The 18634-nt window shown below is 43.7% G+C and overlaps 1 protein-coding gene across 1 annotated transcript in view; it reads right to left on the bottom strand.

Annotated features, from left to right (window-relative positions):
* COIL (coilin) overlaps positions 1 to 18634 on the bottom strand; it is a 410595-nt gene that overhangs the window by 300734 nt on the left and 91227 nt on the right. Inside the window, exon 3 of the mRNA XM_044068096.1 lies at positions 10017 to 10103. Coding sequence (XP_043924031.1) covers positions 10017 to 10103 — 87 coding nt within the window. The remainder of the gene's footprint in view (positions 1 to 10016; positions 10104 to 18634) is intronic.

The following is an 18634-nucleotide window of genomic DNA, read 5'->3' as shown; positions in this document are numbered from 1 at the left end:
AATGGGGGATAAGCATAAAGGTGACTGGAGGGACAAACATGGACTACAGCATCTCTCGGTAACTCCCCTTTGGGGGGGGGGGTTTAAGGCAAAGAACCTGCTGCACTTGTTGTTGTGTGGAGATACAAAGCGACTGCAGCAAAGTTGGCCCCAAAGGAAAATCCTCTCCACCACTGAATGAGAGACCACTCAGGAGCCATCAGAATAGATTTGCTCAGTTTGTCCACAAGTACGCTGGATATCTCCAGTATGTGCATTGCCACAAGAAAGCAGTTGGAGATCATTGTCCACTGCCCACACTCTCAATGCCTCTTGAAAAGGGGATAAGAGCGGGTTCACCTGTTTGTTGATGTATCAAACCACAGACATGTTGTTGGTTTGTATTACAATGGCCCCAGAACAACATCTTGAAAAGCCTGAAATGCTAGGCCACTCATCACTAGGATACCGATATGCAAACTGGTCTCTTTGGGGGAGGGGTCCATGTGCCTTGGACTGTGATCCAAGAAATGCCCCCCCACCCCAACTGGGAGACGTCCGTGGTCACAGTGGTTAGTGAGGGGAACAGAATAAATGGACGGCCTAGGTAAACTTTGTCCAGTTGAAGCCAACAAAAATGATCCTTGCAGACTTGAGCGAGTTTGACTGGAAAAGACGAGGGATGATGCAGAATATACCAAACAACTAGAACCCAATGGAGAACACACTTATAAAACAGGCCACTGCCATTGAATCTAGAGCCTGAAGGACAAGTCTGCCTGGAGGAGAAGGATGAACAAGAATTTGCTTACCTGAAAGTTGACTGTGTCCACATGATGTAAAGGAAAAGAGGCTGACTTATTGTGTTCAACTGTGTACCTATGAACTCCAGTTTCCATACAGGTTGTAGAGGAGATTTGGAGATGTTGAGTGAAATGCCTAGCCTTTAACAAAGTTGGAACAAATAGTCCCTGGACTGCTCTAGGAGATGCTTGGTTGCGACGATGAGGGGCCATGTCGTCTAGACATGGAAACACTTGGAATCCCAGCAATCTCAACTGAGCTACTACCACTGCCATACATTTGGTAAACACCCAGGGGGCTATGGTGAGACCAAAGGGGAGGGATCTGAACTGATAGTGAATGGCCCGAAGCCAAAAGCGCAGAAATCTTCAGGATCGTCTGTTCATCTTGACGTGATAATGTGTCCTGAAGATCAACTAAGCACATCCAAATCGTCCTTTCGTGCAAAGCTGTGTCATTCAGAACTTTGACTTCTTCATGAAGTAGCTCAGTTTGCTTAGATCCAGAACTGGGCTCGGATCCCCAGTCTTCTTGGGTACTAGAAAGAACCCTGAGTAAGTTCCGAATCCTCTCTGGTCTGGTGGGATCTTCTGCATTACTCTTTTGTCTAGCAGCTTTTGAATCTCTTGAACTGCAGCTTCCCTCTGACTGGGTGGGACGTTGGGAAGCCTTCTTCTGGTTGGGGAAACCTGGGAAAAATGGTATGAAATAACTTCTGAATATAATTTTTTTAGCACCCAAGAAACTTTTGTTATAAAAGCCCAGGAATTTGGGTGCAAAGACAAGTGCCCCTAGACTGCCTCCAGAGGGCAGTTGAGCAACCCTTCAAGAGCACTGAAAGGGTTTATCCAAAAAATAATCTTGGAATCCCTGATTTTGTGAGCCTCCTGTCGCAAGGATGGAATCTTCCATTTGAACTCCCCCCTTGCCCACAGGAAGAGTTGTCCCATGTGAATCCTGGAAAGATTCCTGGAACTTACGAAACCACATTGTCTTGGAAAAGGGATTGAGGGGTAGAAAAAAAAAGTGTATCCCTATGGCAAACAGAGTCCTTCCATCTTGTTCACTCTGACAAAGCAGTTCTTTCACAGTAGGGCCAAACAAAGATGTTCCATTAAAAGACGCACTGATGAAAGAAAACATGAAAGGCTTTGCAAAGTCACAAATGCATCCAGGCATGTCTCCTAATGGCTATGGCTGAACAGGCAGCCCGTTAGGTACCCTTCGCAGCATGGGATATTAACCCCATGGACGCACTGGAAATTAAAAAATACTGAGTGGCCAGCTTGAAGAGGACCTCTTTTAGTCCTCCATGGACATGGACTGCAAGAGAGATTTGGACAGTTCCTTGGTCAATCCTGCTGTAGTCTTGCAAAGTGCACCAAGTAATTCAGGGACCTCAATGCAAAGGTCGCTGAAGCATAAATGAGCTTTCAAACATGTCCAATGCCCTGGACTATTTTGGGGGCTAAATTGAAGAGCACTACTCCACCAGCTCCTTGTAAGTGGCTGCTGCCACAACCATAACATCAGAGAATCCTTTGCAGTGATGTAATTCATCATTTGTCAATGCCAAAAGCTTTTCTGGATGTCAGGGAATGGGTTCAACAGAATCAGACTCCTTCCATGCCTGGCGAGAGATTAAACGGATAAGCTTATCTGCTGGGGGAGTCACACAAGATGTAGCTGGGCCAGGCTCACAAGCTTCCAGAAAAACTGACGAGTCTGGGGGGACGGTATCGGAACACCATCCAACTTTTCATTTAAGGATCTCTAGGAGGTCTCCAAAATGGAGATGTCATCTGGTGGAGATCTGGAGGACCCTTCCCCTTCATCAAAATCAGCACCTTCAGTGAGAGATTCTTTAGCGTAGTTTCCCTTTCCATGCTTTCAGGGGACATCTTCAGTTGGATGGTCTAAGGAGGTATCCAATATGGACTGTCTGGATGCTAGATAGTACCAACTGTCCCTGTGGAGTAGCCACGACAGGATCAGAGCTCACACATGGAGGAAGGGATGTAGGATCCAAGGATGAGAGAGTAGTTGAATCTCTCAGGCAAGAGAAAGCCCTCTCCACTACCTCAAAAGCAGATGGACTGGGAGAAGCCATGGCTGGCCACATCAGAGCTGAAACCTCTGAAACTACCAAACCTCAACACTGTCCAGATTGTGCCTTGAGGAGGGAAGTCAGACCAGAGATGTCCAACACAGAAGCTCCAAGCGGCAAGGGCAGCTCTGATAACACTGAAGTGGAAACCAGACCCACTCCCCAGGTTTCAGCACCAATGCTTCGGCGCTAAGACTCATCCTGAACCAAAGGAACTGGAACAGAGCTCATCAGGGAGGCCTTTGGATTCGAAGACCTAGTCATCTTTGAATCAGACACTAACACTCTTTTGGCTCCCAGATCCAAGAGCACCAAAACCATAGAACAGACTGGGGAAGGAGAAATCACTACATGAGAATTGGACTGAAGGCTTATGGATCCAATGAGGGATGGAGACAGAATAACTCTCATCTGAATCTGAGCACTGAGGAATTTCCTCCTCATCCCATCCACATCGGCCTCTGACAGGCTTCTGAAGGACTTAATGGAAGAAGTGGCTGATCGGGGGCCTAGATTCCCTTTGCATTCCTTGGAGAAAAGGTGAATGGAGCAGAGGAATTACTGGTTCAACTGTGAACATGGGTGAGTGGGTTTGAGGAGACTTCGTTAAAAGAACAGTCAGATCCATGGGTGTGGAATCCAAGTGCTTTTTCTTAGAATCCAAACTTTTCTGAATTTTTGGGGAAGCACCAAAGACAATGAGGTTGATGTAGTAGCCTTCAGGGAATGGACAGGGGATCTTTTACAAGACTCCTTCACCTCCGAAGAGTATTTTGCAGGTTTACCAGGTGAAGGCAGCATTCCCTTAAGCACTAATTTATTACGTCTTTCACCAAGTGCCTTAGAATTAAAGGCAGCACACACAGAGCAGTCAGTACTCTACAAGGCAGCAGACACACTCTCTGTAGGCATCAGAACTGGGGATCTTAAGAAAACAGAAAGTGCACTTTTTAAAGCCTGCCGTTGTTTCGGCCATTTCTAAAGAAAAATAGCAAGACCTGAAAAAAGAAAAAGGCAGAAGAATAAGATTAGATTTTTTTTTTAAACTAAGCAGACTACCACGAATGGTAGAAACAACTCTCTCTAAAGGGTAGAAAAATTAGTTAAGAGACTAGTACCAACCGTGGTACAGCAGGACTAACAAAAGGTAAAAAAGGGAATAAAAAGGCAACTCTGAAGAAAACCTGAATATTTAACAGTTGGGAGAGGAGGTGGCAATTACAGAAGGATAGATGAAAGGTTTTGAAAATAATTTACTACTCACAAAAACTGCAATACCCAAAACAGCTTTCAGAGAAGGGTCCTTGTCTGTGCAACATGGCGGCAAATGAGATCTGGGGTATTGCTAGTTTCCTGGGGCATCATGGGTAGACTGAAGAGCTTGAGAGCTGGATCTGTATGCGGCTGAGTCGGATCAGATACCCAGTCATTGAGGAATGAATGAAAAGTACAACTTGAGATCATACCTTATCTGAAGAGTTCAAAATCCATAGAAAACTTGCATTTTAAACTAGTGCGACTACACTGCAACCAACCTCATCTCCTAACTCATTCTGTATAAACATTTTTATTTATTTATTTTATTTATCATTTGTTGACCGGGAAAGTTCAACTAGGTTCCACAGAGCCTGTTTTCAGCGGAGGCCCGGGGAGAAATGCTCCAGATGCAAACATGTTCCGATCCCCATTAAGAAACTCCACCCACTGGTAACTAGCACAGCAGAAATTAAAAACAGCAGCAGCCAACAGCACCACCTGGCTTCATATTAAGGGTTTTACAACTGTTTGGGAATCGGCAGTTTAGAGAGCTCATTCTAACATTGTGTCAACCTAAACTTCGAATCTTTTGAACTTAATGATCAAGGAAACATGTCAGCATCAACAGTTAAATACTTTGCTTTGACAAACATTCATACTATTTGCGATACATTCAGTTCTTCCACAAGGTTGGGAGAGTGGCCTAATGGTTAAGGTGTTTGCCTTACAAACACAAGGTACAGGGTTTGAATCTCACAAGGGATAATTGGCTAAGCTTAAAATGGCTCACAAGGGCAGTTAGCCTAGTACAAACCTATGAACAAAGGAAATTAAATGAGCCAAAATTCTGCAGTATACCTTCTAAAATGATATTCAAAGTAATAATCATTTAAAATTTTGTAATTTTAGGCACACTTATGGTGATCAAGATATTTTGTCAGAGAAAAAAGTGCGTGTACGTGCATCAAAATACTGACGTGTTAAACACTAAAAACAAACACCATTTATTCTGCTTAAACAATAAAAAACAAACTGTACTTAGCAGGCAGTCCTGTATAATTTTAAAAGCAAAGATTTTCAGTTGAGGTTTCCTATGCTGTTTATAATCCTACTCTAAAATACAGAGATAGTGTCATTATGATGGGCATGGAACAAGCTCCGTTTACATAAACAGGGCTTGGGTTAAAACGTTAACTGAGGAAGTATGTCAACACATTCTTGTGCATGTGATATGTAAACAGCAGGAGCCTCAAAAAATCACCCCCCCCCCCATTATCTACATGGGGTCAGGGCATCACATCAACTTTTGCCATCTTTCTCGATTAAGTGCCCATCTCCTACCTTACTCAGCTGTTATGCTTGACAGTTTCAGGTACAGGCAGAGAGACAGAGAAAGAGAGAGAGAGAGAGACAGACACACAGAGAGAGAGAGAGAGAGAGAGAGAGAGAGAGAGACAGGCACACAGAGAGAGAGAGAGAGAGAGAGAGAGACAGGCACAGAGAGAGAGACAGGCACACAGAGAGAGAGACAGGCACACAGAGAGAGACAGGCACACAGAGAGAGAGACACACACACACAGACAGACACCTGTTTGCTGGATGCCCTCATTTTCCCTTGCCTTCTTCCTGTGCATATCCCAAATCATCTTTACTACACTGTCTTCTACTTTCCAGCAAACGTCCAAACCACTACTCTGTTCTCTGACATTCTCGGCAACTGGAGCTTGTTGTGCTTCTGCTCCAATGTCTTCATTGCTACACCTGTCCTACACTGTGCATCCTACATACCAGTCTCTGGCATTTCATCTTTAGCTTCCTCAGTTGCTTTGCCTTCACTGCCCAGGTTTCTGTATCATACAGTAGTAGTGGTCACACCACTGTTTGCTCATAGGTTTACAGGTGTTCACTAGGCTAATGACCACAAGGGCGTTTTTAAGCCTAGCCATGTATCCCAAATCTCTGACAAGTTCTGGTAGCCTTTACAAGTGTAAGCAGGGGCCTGGGAGATTAACCATTTACAGGTCGCCTGTGTCCATTCGAGACACGGGTATCAAACCAGGGATGAATTTCCTATTCTCCACCCAACTGTCCAAGTTACACTTGAATTGGGTTAGGGAGGAACTCTGCTTCACACGGATGGGGAGCCTGTTCAGAGACAGGTAGTCTCTGGGATACATACCTGTGTCTCCAGTAGGTCCTATTTATATATCACAGGCAAGGTTCAAGTCTTTAGAACAGGTAATTCTGGTGCTGTCTGTTTTGTCGATATGCAGGAGGTCCAGAGTTAAGTCTGACAATGCTCTGTATTCCAGGCATAAATCTCCTCTCAAAAGCTTGTAGGAGACTGAATACAGAGATAGGGCCTTGAGGCAGTCTACATATGACATTTTACTTGTGCCCTATATTTTAGTAAGGAACCGCTATGGACATTCCAGCTGTTGGATATACCTGGTTAGGTACATACCAAAGGGGGCAATGTACTCTATGTCAGGTCTGATAAATGCAGAATACAATGGAACAATGACTTCCTTGGGCCTAGGTGCCATACTTTTGTTTATAAAGTTGCACAACACAGAATGATTTCCTCACTACTGTAGAAACGTGATGGTCAAAGGCTAAATTGTCCGTGTGTGCGTCCCAAGTCCATGATGACTGGGTCAACTAAGGGGTGTATGGTCAATATGATAGCTACCAGGGGTGGAGGACTTCCAACAGGATATTATGCACTTCTTGGCATTTAGATTTAGTCCACGACTATGACACCAGTTGTCTGTCTGTATCAGACTTTCCTGGAGAACATTTGCATTGGTGTGGGAGTCAATGACAACTCCTAATTTGCAATCATTTACAAATTTAGTCAGCCAGAGACCACGGACATTGGCCTTGACTTCAGAGAAGGTGCAAGGACCAATCTCCTAATGACTCCACTGGCCTCTTTGTAGAGGTGGACTCAATTCTACCTTCCTGGGTCAATTCCATGAGCCAGCTGGCTACCCACTGGCTGACATACAGGCTTGTACCTAACCTCTTGGGTTTGTCAACAATGTCCGAGTGGGGTAGTGTGTCAAATGCCTTCGCCAGTTCAAGGAAGGCAGTGTGAACCATTCTGCCCTCATCTATTGCTTTGTCGACCTACTCAAAGAAGTCCACCAGGTTAAGTAGGCATAACGACCTCCAGACACAGGACCCAACACAATATGGTTTTGTCAAGGGTGACTACATCACTATTGATCATTTCCATGATAATTCTTTCCATGGCTTTGCATATAAAGACTGGTGAGACTTATGGGTCTTTAAATTTCCAGGGTCTGTAGATGGCCCACCTTTGTGCAGAGGGATGAATGTTGCTGTTCTCTATTCATGAGGCATGAAGCCTGTTTGGAGGCTACAGTTAAACAGCAATTCCAGAGGCCTAATACGTTCATCTTTCATGCTGTTTAGAAGGCATCCTGTGATTGTTTGGGTCCACTGATGTAGTGTTCTTGGCCTCAGAGTATTAAGGACTTGTTCCCTAGTGATAGCAGGGGAAGTTGTACCTGATGGTATTTCCTGACAGAAGGTTGAGTGGGAGAGAGGGCTAAAGTTGGAGCTGGATTTGTCAGCTGGTAGGTTTGCAATATCTTCTGGCTCAGTACAGATGGCTCCATTAACAATGCACTCTGCACACAATTGTGTACTGCCTTTGAGGTTACAGACATAGCTAAAGAATGCCTTGTGGTTATCCTTGGCCAGAGAGGCCAAATTTACCTCAAATCTGGCTTTGGTAGACTGTCATCTGAGCTGTTTGTTTAGTTTGAAGAGAGTGCCTTTATCCTGCTGGGTGCTGCACCTACTAATTTTTGCGATGATTTTCTTCCTTCTGTGATGCACCCTATTGATATGATTTTCCAACTCCACCAGGGTGGCTCATTTTTTTGTTAGTTCTGAACAACTTCTGGTTGGTACAGCTGCCTCTATGCAGCTAACATGCTTGCATAGGGTTTCTGGAACAGTTCTGCATTGGCAGCAGTGTTCGGAGGATTTATGGAGGCTTGATATTTTGTCAGGTTATCACTTAATAGCAGGATGTTAGCCTTGGAGTAGTTCCTGAATACTTAAGGTTAGCTGGGGGTCCAGATTTTATCTTTACTTCAGAGGAAACCATTTTGTGGTCTGACCATGTCATATAGGATACCCAAGTTAATGCAGGGTAAAGTCACCCATGAATAAAGTATTGGGTTGGATATCGAACGTTTCCATCCAACAGCTTCTTTGGCATTTTTCTGTCACACACTACATCTGACACACTGTGCCAGTTAGCTGCAGCCCTTCTAATTCTAATGTTGACTTTCTCATTCAAAACTTTCCTTCTCAACCACCCTCCCAGGTACCTGAAGACGTTATATTGTTCCATTATTTTCCCTTCATTTGCTGTCATAACAATCGGCTTATCTGTACTCAGTTTAATCCTGTGTGCCTTCAAGTTCTGCATTCCCTCTCCTTATCCTATGCTGAAGTTCTTTTTCACAGTCTGCTGCAATACCACATTGTCTGCATACAGTAACTTTGTTGATCTGGTCTCCTCCAACCTGTTTAGTAATGTAGTCCATCACCAGTATTTACAGCTGTGGGCTCAGAGCTGAACCCTGACGCACACCCACTTCCATTGGAACACCTCCAGCATGGTTTGTACTTGTGTCACTGGGACCTCTTGCATAACCTGCCACATTCTGACAAAATTTCTGGGACTTTGTACCACCTTAAGAATGCCTGGATCAGTTTTTTTGAACCTTGTTATATGCCTTCACTAAGCCTAGGAATGCTCATTTGGACTCATCTTTAGTTTCTTCGTAACTATCTGCCTCACTGAAAACAATGAGACGTGCTGCATCCTGATCAAATACGAACTGGTCATCTCCCATTCATTTGTCAGTCACCCTCTCCAGAACTTCCATGCAATGTGACTAGAGTTTGATACCATTGTACAGCCCACAGTTGTGAATGTCCTCGGTTTTTGTATGCTGGCACAAGCCTAATAAATAAAGTGAAAATCTCAGTTTTAAGTAACAAATGTATCTTTCTGTTTTATTATTTAACTACGAAAATACACTACATCAGAAAATGTCAAGTAGTATCCAAAAACACAGTAGTCACAAACAAACAGCTTTAATGAAGCTTTCGGTCTACACCCTTCATCAGCACATAAAATCAACTTATATAAACCACATTTAAATAGTGGAACATTTGAAAATCACATGAACAAGCCAGCCATTCAGATAAAGACCCAAATTAATTATGCAAATTACTTAAAAGCACATATCTAAATTTCTTAAATACTCTGTTATGCTTATAAAATACATGTATAAAAATACACATTACCTAAATCATCCATATTAAAATATAAAGAACATTAGAAAAAATATATGAGAATTGTTTTGTTGTATTATTTTTTCTAATGTTCTTTATATTTTAATATGGATGAGTTAGGTAATGTGTATTTTTATACATGTATTTTATAAGCATAACAGAGTATTTAAGAAATTTTGATATGATGAGCTTTTAAGTAATTTGCATAATTAATTTGGGTCTTTATCTGAATGGCTGGCTTGTTCATGTGATTTTCGAATGTTCCTCTATTTAAATGTGGTTTATATAAGTTGATTTTATGTGCTGATGAAGGGTGTAGACCCGAAAGCTTCATTAAAGCTGTTTGTTTGTGACTACTGTGTTTTTGGTTATTATTTAACTACACAGGCCAGTGTCTGATTGGCTACTACAACTATTTTCAGCTTTAAAAAGACAAATTATTTGGCACAGAAAGCAAATAATTACTTGAAAATCTAATGCAGCACTATAACACTACTACAGTAGAAATGCACTCTCCTTTTACCTTGAATGCTATCCTCTGTCCCATCTGAGGTGGAGCAGCCAGAAGAGGAAGCAAACCATAATCTCTCTTTGGAGCTTCTGGCAGGGTCTGTGGAACAAAATTACAGAGCATATAATTAAAGCAAAGACTTTGCAGCAAATCCACTTTCTCTTATTTGTGTCTTCTTAATTACTTGTACATTACACCATGAAAAGATGGTGGAAGAATATCTGAGAACACCCATGTACTCCCAAACTGGCTAGAGACATTTCTGAATATGCTTAATGAATCACTTAATCTAATAAGCTCCATATTCTTGTTGGCCCTACTGCTACTAATAACTGAACAATGACTGGTATACTTTGGTTATTTATTTTTAATGTATTGTTTTTGCTCACTATGCCTGAACATTGAGAGATACTGCTAGGGCATCAGTGATAGAGACCCTGAGGCAATCAGATGCAATGGAATATTTTTATTGTTCATAAGTAATTTACCACGCTTTCTATATGTAACCGATACAGCAGACAGAAGCCCAGTCTACCCTATGATGTATTATGTAAGACAAATAAGGAAAAGAAGCTACTACTAATACTAGCTCACAGTAACAAAGGAGGAGTGTCCATGTTCTTTTTTGTAGCCAAGCAAGATGAAATAATTGTTGCTGTGGTTTCTTGCAACTCAACAAAATCTTCTACTTTGCACTTCAGAGTGTACTAGCAGATGTGTTAGCAGTGTGCGTCTGATAAAAAAAAAATGCCTTCTTGTCATGTTCCTTGATGCATCAGACAGAACATTTAGTTACATATTTAGGGTGTCTTGGGTGTTTTGTAAAATAATCCTTTATCAGCCTGATATAAATGCAGTTGAGGAAAACATACAAAATACATTAATCCACACGTAGAAGGTACCTCTGAGCCAAAGATATGAGGTGCTGAAATTAAAATTTTTTCAGTACAAACAAATACGTAGGAAACCACAAACACTAAATAAATACAATTAACGCAATTCACAATACACGTGTTTTCGTCTCTCCATCAGATGACCAGTGTGACAAATTGAAAAATATATACCTCCATTCATTAATTAGACCAATAGGAATAAAACATAACTCTTAAAATACCCAATGAAATTAATTCAATGTCTAGCTAGTCATCATTTTTCGGCTGTTCCCGTTAGGGGTCGCCACAGCGGATCATCGGTTTCCATTTCTTCCTGTCCTCTGCATCTTGCTCTGTCACACCAACCACCTGCATGTCCTCTGTCACCACATCCATAAACCTCATCTTAGGCCTTCCTCTTTTCCTGTTACCCGGTAGCTTCATCCTTAGCATCTTTTTCCCCAATGTACTCAGCATCCCTCCTCAGCACATGTCCAAACCAATGTAATCTTGCCTCTCTGGCTTTGTCTCCAAACCTTCCAACCTGGGCTGACCCTCTAATATACTTATTCCTAATCCTGTCCACCCTCGTCACACCCAGTGCAAATCTTAACATCTTTAACTCTGCCACATCCAGCTCAAACTCCTGCGTTTTTGTCAATGCCACTGTCTACAACCAATATAACATAGCTGGTCTCACTACCCTCTTGTAGACCTTCCCTTTTACTCTTACTGGTACTAGTCTGTCACAAATCACTCCTGGACACTCTTCTCCACCCACTCCATCCTGCCTGTGGGCTCTTCACCTCTCTTCCACACTCACCATTACTCTGAACTGTTGGTCCCAAGTACTTAAACTCCTCCACCTTCCCCACCTCTACTCCCTGCATCCTCACCATTCCTCTATCCTCCCTCTCAGTCACACACATATATTCTGTCTTAGTCTTGCTGACCTTCATTCTTCTTCTCTCTAGGGCATATCTCCACTTCTCCAGGGTCTCCTCCACCTGTTCCCTACTCTCACTGATCACAATGTCATCTGCAAACATCATAGTCCACGAGGACTCCTGTCTGATCTCGTCTGTCAACCTGTCCATCACCATTGCAAATAAGGGCACAGAGCTGATCCTTGATGCAACCCCACCTACAACTTAAAAACGTATCCGTCACTCCCAGCGCAGACCTCACCGCTGTCACACTACCCTCGTACATATCCTGTACCACTCATACATACTTCTCTGACACTCCTGACTTCCTCATACAATACCACAACTCCTCTCTAGGCACCCTGTCATATGCTTTCTCTAAGTCTACAAAAACACAATGCAACTCCTTCTGACCTTCTCTGTACTTCTCCATCAACACTCTGAGAAAATATTGCATCTGTAGTGCTCTTTCCTGGCATTAAAGCATATTGCTGATCACCAAGCATCACGCCCCTTCTTAACCTAGCTTCTACTACTCTTTCCCATAACTTCATGCTGTGACTGATTAATTTAATCCCTCTGTAGTTACTACAGCTCTGCACATCACCTTTATTCTTAAAAATTGGTACCAAAACACTTTCTCCATTCCTCAGGCATCCTCTCACTTTCCAAGATTTCTTTAAACAATCTGGTCAAAACCTCCACTGTCATTTCACCTAAACACCTCCATGCTTCCACAGGTATGTCATATGGGCCAACAGCCCCTCTTCATAGCTATCCTTACTTCCTCCTTGCTAATCCATTGTACTTCATGATTCACTATCCCCACATCATTCAACCTTCTCTCCCTCTCATTCTCTTCATTCATCAACCCCTCAAAGTACTCTTTCCATCTCCTCAACACACTCTCCTCACTTGAGTACGTTTCCCTCATTATCTTATCACCTTACGTGCTGCACATCTTTACTAGCTCGGTCTCTCTGTCTAGCCAATCGGTACAGGTCCTTTTCTCCCTCCTTAGTGTCCCCCCCTCCTTAGTGTACAACCTTTCATGCAACACTTCATATGCCTTATCCTTAGCCTTCGCCACCTATTTCTTTGCCATGCACCTCATCTCCTTATACGCCTGTCTACTTTCATCTCTCTCTAACAATCCCACTTCTTTGCCAACATCTCCTGTACTTCCTCATCCCACCACCATGTCTCCTTGTGGTCCATCCACTGTCCAGATGTCATACCAAGCACCTTTCTAGCAGTCTTCCTTACTAGCTCTGCTGTAGTTACCCAGCTATTTGGTAACTCTTCACTGCCACCCAGTGCCTGTCTTAACTCATCCCTGAACTCCACCTCACAATTACCCTTTTTCAGTTTCCACCATTTGATCCTTTCTACTGTCCTCACACTCCTCCTCTTCTTGATCACAGTCATCCTACAAACCACCATCCTATGCTGCCTAACTACACTTTCCCATACATTCAGTCTTACCGACATAGAAGGATCTACACTCTAAGCACACAGCTAAATACACTATACCTTTGGCTTCACAGTTATAATAACATATACTATTGACCCATCTATTCCTACTCTCAATATAAACTTTATCAGGGTTCGTAATGTTCCCACATTGGGAACAATGCCCACACTTATATGTCCCTAATCTCTTTCTATTTACAATATTGTTGCCACTATTTCCAAAAATATTCTTGAGACTGAGAGTTTTTATAAACCACCTTCAATGGATCAGTAGGTAATTTATCCAAATCTGAAAGTAAGGCAAACCTACCCCATTCCCTATTAAAGATTTTTTTAGTAATTTCATTAAGGGCATTATATTCTAATATTATAGCTTCCCTAAAATTAGATTTTTCTTTCTGTGATTCTCCACCATAGAAGTGTTCTTTAGATCCTTGTATCTGTTTAAATTTAATCTACCCAGTGTTACCTCAACCTTAATGTTGTTTATAAATTCCACAGGATAACCTCTTTCCAAAAACATTTTTTCTAGTAAACTCACACTTTTTGGTAGTCAGTATCCAAACTTGCCATCTGGCTACCTAGAACAAACTGACCCTTAACTATATTCTTTTTACGGTGTGGGGGGGTGAGCACTCTTATAATGAAGGAAAGAATTACAAAAAGTAAAAGTAAAGCTTAGAGTGTAAATCCTTCTATGTCGGTAAGACTGAACGTATGTTAAGGAGAAGGATCTACGAGCATAAACATGACACAACTAAAAAACTAATGCTTTATACAAACACACAAAGTTTTGTTTGAAAGCAGAATTTTCTTTTTTGTGTGTGCTGGAACAGGTAAAGAATGAAATAAGGGGAGGCCTATGGGAGGAGAAAATTGAATTTAGAGAATTGTGGTGGCAAATTACCCTGGAAGCAGGAATCCCCCTGGGCTAAATAATTATGTTTCTATTCTACCTTTATTAAAACTAAGATCTGCCAAGCTCCAAGTGGCTTGAGGCGTAATATTACTTTCCGCCAGCAGATGGTACTATTTTATTACAACATTTTATGTTAAGATACATTTTTTAAAGTGGATGAAAATATGTTTTAATAGGTTTTAAATTATTTATTAATTCATGAGATGTAATGCATTATAATATATTTATTAACACCGATTTATTAATTTGGGAAAACGTGCAATATTTCTAAAGTTTTTTCAAGATTTTTTTAATAGGGTATTAGCTAGACATTGAATTAATTTCATTGGGTATTTTAAGTTATGTTTTATTCCTACTGGTCTGTAATTAATTAATTGAGGTATATATTTTTCAATTTAGGTCACACTGGTCATCTGATGAAGTCTTACAGTGGAGAGACGAAAACGCGTGTACTGTGAATTGCGTTAATATTTATTTAATGTTTGTGGTTTCCTATGTATTTGTGTGTATTGAATAAACTGTCTGTCTCAATTCAGCACCTCGTATCATCTCTGGCTCAGAGGTACCTTCTACATGTGGCTTATAGTTTTTCTTTTGGGTGCCTATCCTCTTTATTTGGTCGTTTTTTTTTTTTTGAAGATGAGATGGAGAATCAAAACCTGCCCGATGGTAAGGGGCAGGACGAGGTGGGCAAAATGCGTAAGCTTATTGGCCAGTTATCCGAGTTAATTGACCTGCTGATGCCACTTAGTCAGTCATTGGTGATGTGTGTTAACATTCAAAATAAATTCCCACAAGGAAATGAAAGAGGTAAGCAGCCGAGACTGCTTGAAAATAATGAAGGAGGAGAATTTTTGGGCATATGTAGGGGATCCAGTGATCGAGAGGATGGAAGCGAATTAGAAGTTATGTACTTACCATAATGTTCCATCTGAGTAGGTGGATTCATTTGTCTGCAACCTGTGGGTTATGGATCCGATATCGGATCCGAACTGGCATGATTATCCAGCTATGGATCCGAGCTCCTAGCTCCTCCCCTCACCCATAATGCCCTGCTCTCCCTACATGACCTCAGATCAAGTTTGCCCTGAATAAAAATACCCTGGAAAGGGTAACACGTAATATGCAGGAAACTGACAAGGCCAGGGGGATAGGAAGGCAGGATGGTTGCAGACAAATGAATCCACCTACTCAGATGGAACGTTATGGCAAGTACATAACTTCTAAATCTGAAGTAGGAGATTAATTTGTCTGCAACCTGTGGGACAGAGTCCCCAGCTACCTGAATCTTGGGCGGCCGTCATGGAAGGATATTCCTTAGCACCGCGGAGCCAAAGGATGCTCTACCTCTAGATGTGATATCCAGCTTGTAATGAGAAATAAAGGTATGAGATGAAGCCCAAGTGGCTGCTGAACAAATGTCATCCAGAGGAATCCTAGCCTTAAAGGCCGCTGAAGTAGAAACTGACCGGGTTGAATGGGCGTGGACTCCCTCCGGTGTGGGCCTCCCAGAAGCCTGATAAGCTAAAAGGATACATTGCGAAATCCAACGTGACAAGGAGACTTTGCCAAATTCCTGGGTAAGCCAATTTCCAAAGGAAATGAACAACTGGTCGGATTGCCTATGACCAGCTGTCCTGTTAAGATAACAACGAAGCTGCCTGTGAACATCCAAGGAATGCAGCTTGTATTCACCCTTGTTTTGATATTTAGGAAAGAAAACAGGGAGGTTAATGGACTGATTAATGTTTGTTTCTGAAGCTACCTTAGGAAGAAAGGAAGGATTGGTCCTGAGATATACGCGGTCTGGATGGAAGACCAAGTAAGGAGGCTTCATGGATAAGGCTTGAAGTTCCGAAACTCTTTTGGCCGAGGTAATGGCTACTAAAAAGGCAGTCTTGAGGGGATAAAAATTTAAGATCTACTGTGGCCGCAGGTTTGAAGGGGGGAGCGGTCAAGGCCTGGAGAGCCAAAGAAAGATCCCATGGAGGAATCGCTTGCTTGATAGGGGGTCGAAGGAGAAAGGTGCCTTTTAGGAAGATTTTACACAATTTGGCAGACATAAGAGGTCCAGAGTCATGACCAACATGATAATGAGAAATGGCCGCGAGCTGCACTTTGACCGTGGAACTACTGGCACCATCATTAAAAAGAGTAGTTAGGGAGTCTAGCACCAGAGGAAGGGGAACGGTAAAGGGATCTAGACCTTGCCGCTCCGCCCAAATGGAGAATCGTTTCCATTTACTGCGGTAAACTTTCCTGGTAGATGGTTTATGAGCCGCTACCAGGATGGCCTTAACGGGGGATGAGATACCAGGAGTCCTAATTAGGAGTGGAACTGGAGCAGCCAAGCAGTCAGCTTCAGGTTGTCCAGATTTGGAGTTGGTAGGTTCGATGGGTGCAATATCAGATCCGGAATGGGATCTAGAATCCAAGGTGGATTCACTGAGTGAGACCTTAGGTAAGGGAACCAGATCTGTCGAGGCCAGAAAGGGGCAATGAGGATCATTCTGCACCCCAACCGAGAGGCTTTCTGAAGAACTTGGAGCATCAGAGGCAAAGGGGGGGTAAGCATAAAGAAGACCGGGAGGCCAAGCATGCACCAGAGCGTCTCTTGGGGAATCCCCTGGAGGAGGGATTAGAGTGAAAAAACTGTCGCACGGTGTTTGAGGGAGACTCAAAAAGATCGCAACAAGGAGCTCCCCACCATGCGAAGATACGCTTCGCTACTTGAGCATTGAGAGACCACTCGTACGGGGAGAGAATGGTGCGACTGAGCTTGTCCGCAAGGATGTTGGACCGACCCGGAATATGCGTTGCGATGAGAAAGCGGTTGGTGGAGATCGCCCATTCCCACACTCTCATGGCTTCTCGACATAAGGGATAAGACCTGGTTCCCCCCTGTTTGTTGATGTACCAGACTACCGACATGTTATCTGACTGAATCGCAATTGTTCCCAGGGGAAGAAAGGCCTGAAGTGCTCGCAACGTCAAAAGCACTGCTCTCATCTCCAGAACATAGATATGCAGGGAGGTCTCAGAGTTGCTCCACGTGCCTTGGACAGTCCTGCCTGCAAAATGCCCCCCCCCCACCCGAGGCGGGAGGCGTCCGTGGTCACCGTGGCGAGAGGGGGAGAAGCACAAAAGGGGCGGCCTCCGTGGAGATCCTGTGAGTGGAGCCACCACAAGAGGGACCGCTTGCAAGCCTTGCTGATCGCGATGGGATGATGCAAAGGTAGAGCAAGGTAAGACCAATGAACTTGAAGTGTCCACTGAAGGACCCGCATGTTGAATCTGGCGAGTGAAAGAAGAGATATTGCTGCCGCCATGGACCCTAGAGCCCTCCGGACCAATTCCGCCGGAACAGAGCTGGAGTGGAGGATGGCCCGCACCTGGAGTCGCAGATTCTGAACTCTGTCGGCTGTGAGGAAGGCTCTTAACTCCCTCGTGTCTAACCTGGCACCTATAAAATCTAACAACTGAGAAGGGGCCAGGTTGGATTTTTCTACATTTATCGTGATGCCCAGGCGGGGAGCTAGATGAAGAAAGGAGTCTCGCGCCAATGATAGTAGATGCCTTGTTGGGGCGGTAAGAAGCCAGTCGTCCAGGTGCAAGGTGACCTGAAGCCTCAGGTGGGCCACAACCACTGCTAATACTTTGGTGAACACCCTGGGGGCTGTGGTGAGACCAAAGGGAAGGACCCTGAACTGGTAGTGACTGGCTCCCAGCCGGAAGCGAAGAAACCTCCTGGAGCGTCTGTCCATTAGTATGTGGTAGTACGCATCCTTGAGGTCTATAGAGCACATCCAGTGATTCTCTCCCAGAAGGGGGAGGATGGATTGCAAGGTGACCATCCGGAACTTCTCTTTGGGAACTGCCAGGTTTAACAGGGACAGGTCTAAAATAAGTCTTAAGTCCCCCGTCTTTTTTGGCACTAAAAAGAACATTGAGTAGAACCGTGATCCAATCTGGTCTGGGGGGACGGGCTGGATGGCTCTTTTCCCCAGCAAATGGCCAATTTCTGCCGAAGCGGCCTCCCACTGACCTGGTGGAACGTCGGGGAGGGATTTTAATTTTGGAATGTGATGAAAGGGGATCTTGTATCCTCTGGATATAATGCGGAGGACCCAGCGGTCTGATGTTATGGACTCCCATGCCGCTAGGTGCTCCGGAGCGTCCCCGACTGCCTCCAGAGTGGAGCAGTCGGGCAACCCCTCAGGGCTGCTGCGTGGGCTGTTCAGAGAAAGGTTCTCTGGACCCGAAATTCCTGGGAGCCCCTCTGCCCCTGGGGCGGCGTCCTCCCTGTCCTCCTCTGCCACGGAAGGACTGGTTGTCCGGAGCGGGTTGGGATTGCTGCGACTTCCGGAACCACATCTTCTTCTGGCCCTTTTGGTTCCTAGAGTAGGACCTCTGGAGCACAGAGAAGCGGATTCCGACGGC

Source organism: Protopterus annectens, chromosome 4.part0 (assembly GCF_019279795.1).
Source record: "Protopterus annectens isolate FY-2018-M chromosome 4.part0, PAN1.0, whole genome shotgun sequence".
NCBI lineage: Eukaryota > Metazoa > Chordata > Ceratodontiformes > Protopteridae > Protopterus > Protopterus annectens.
This window is presented reverse-complemented; position numbering and strand designations above follow the sequence as displayed.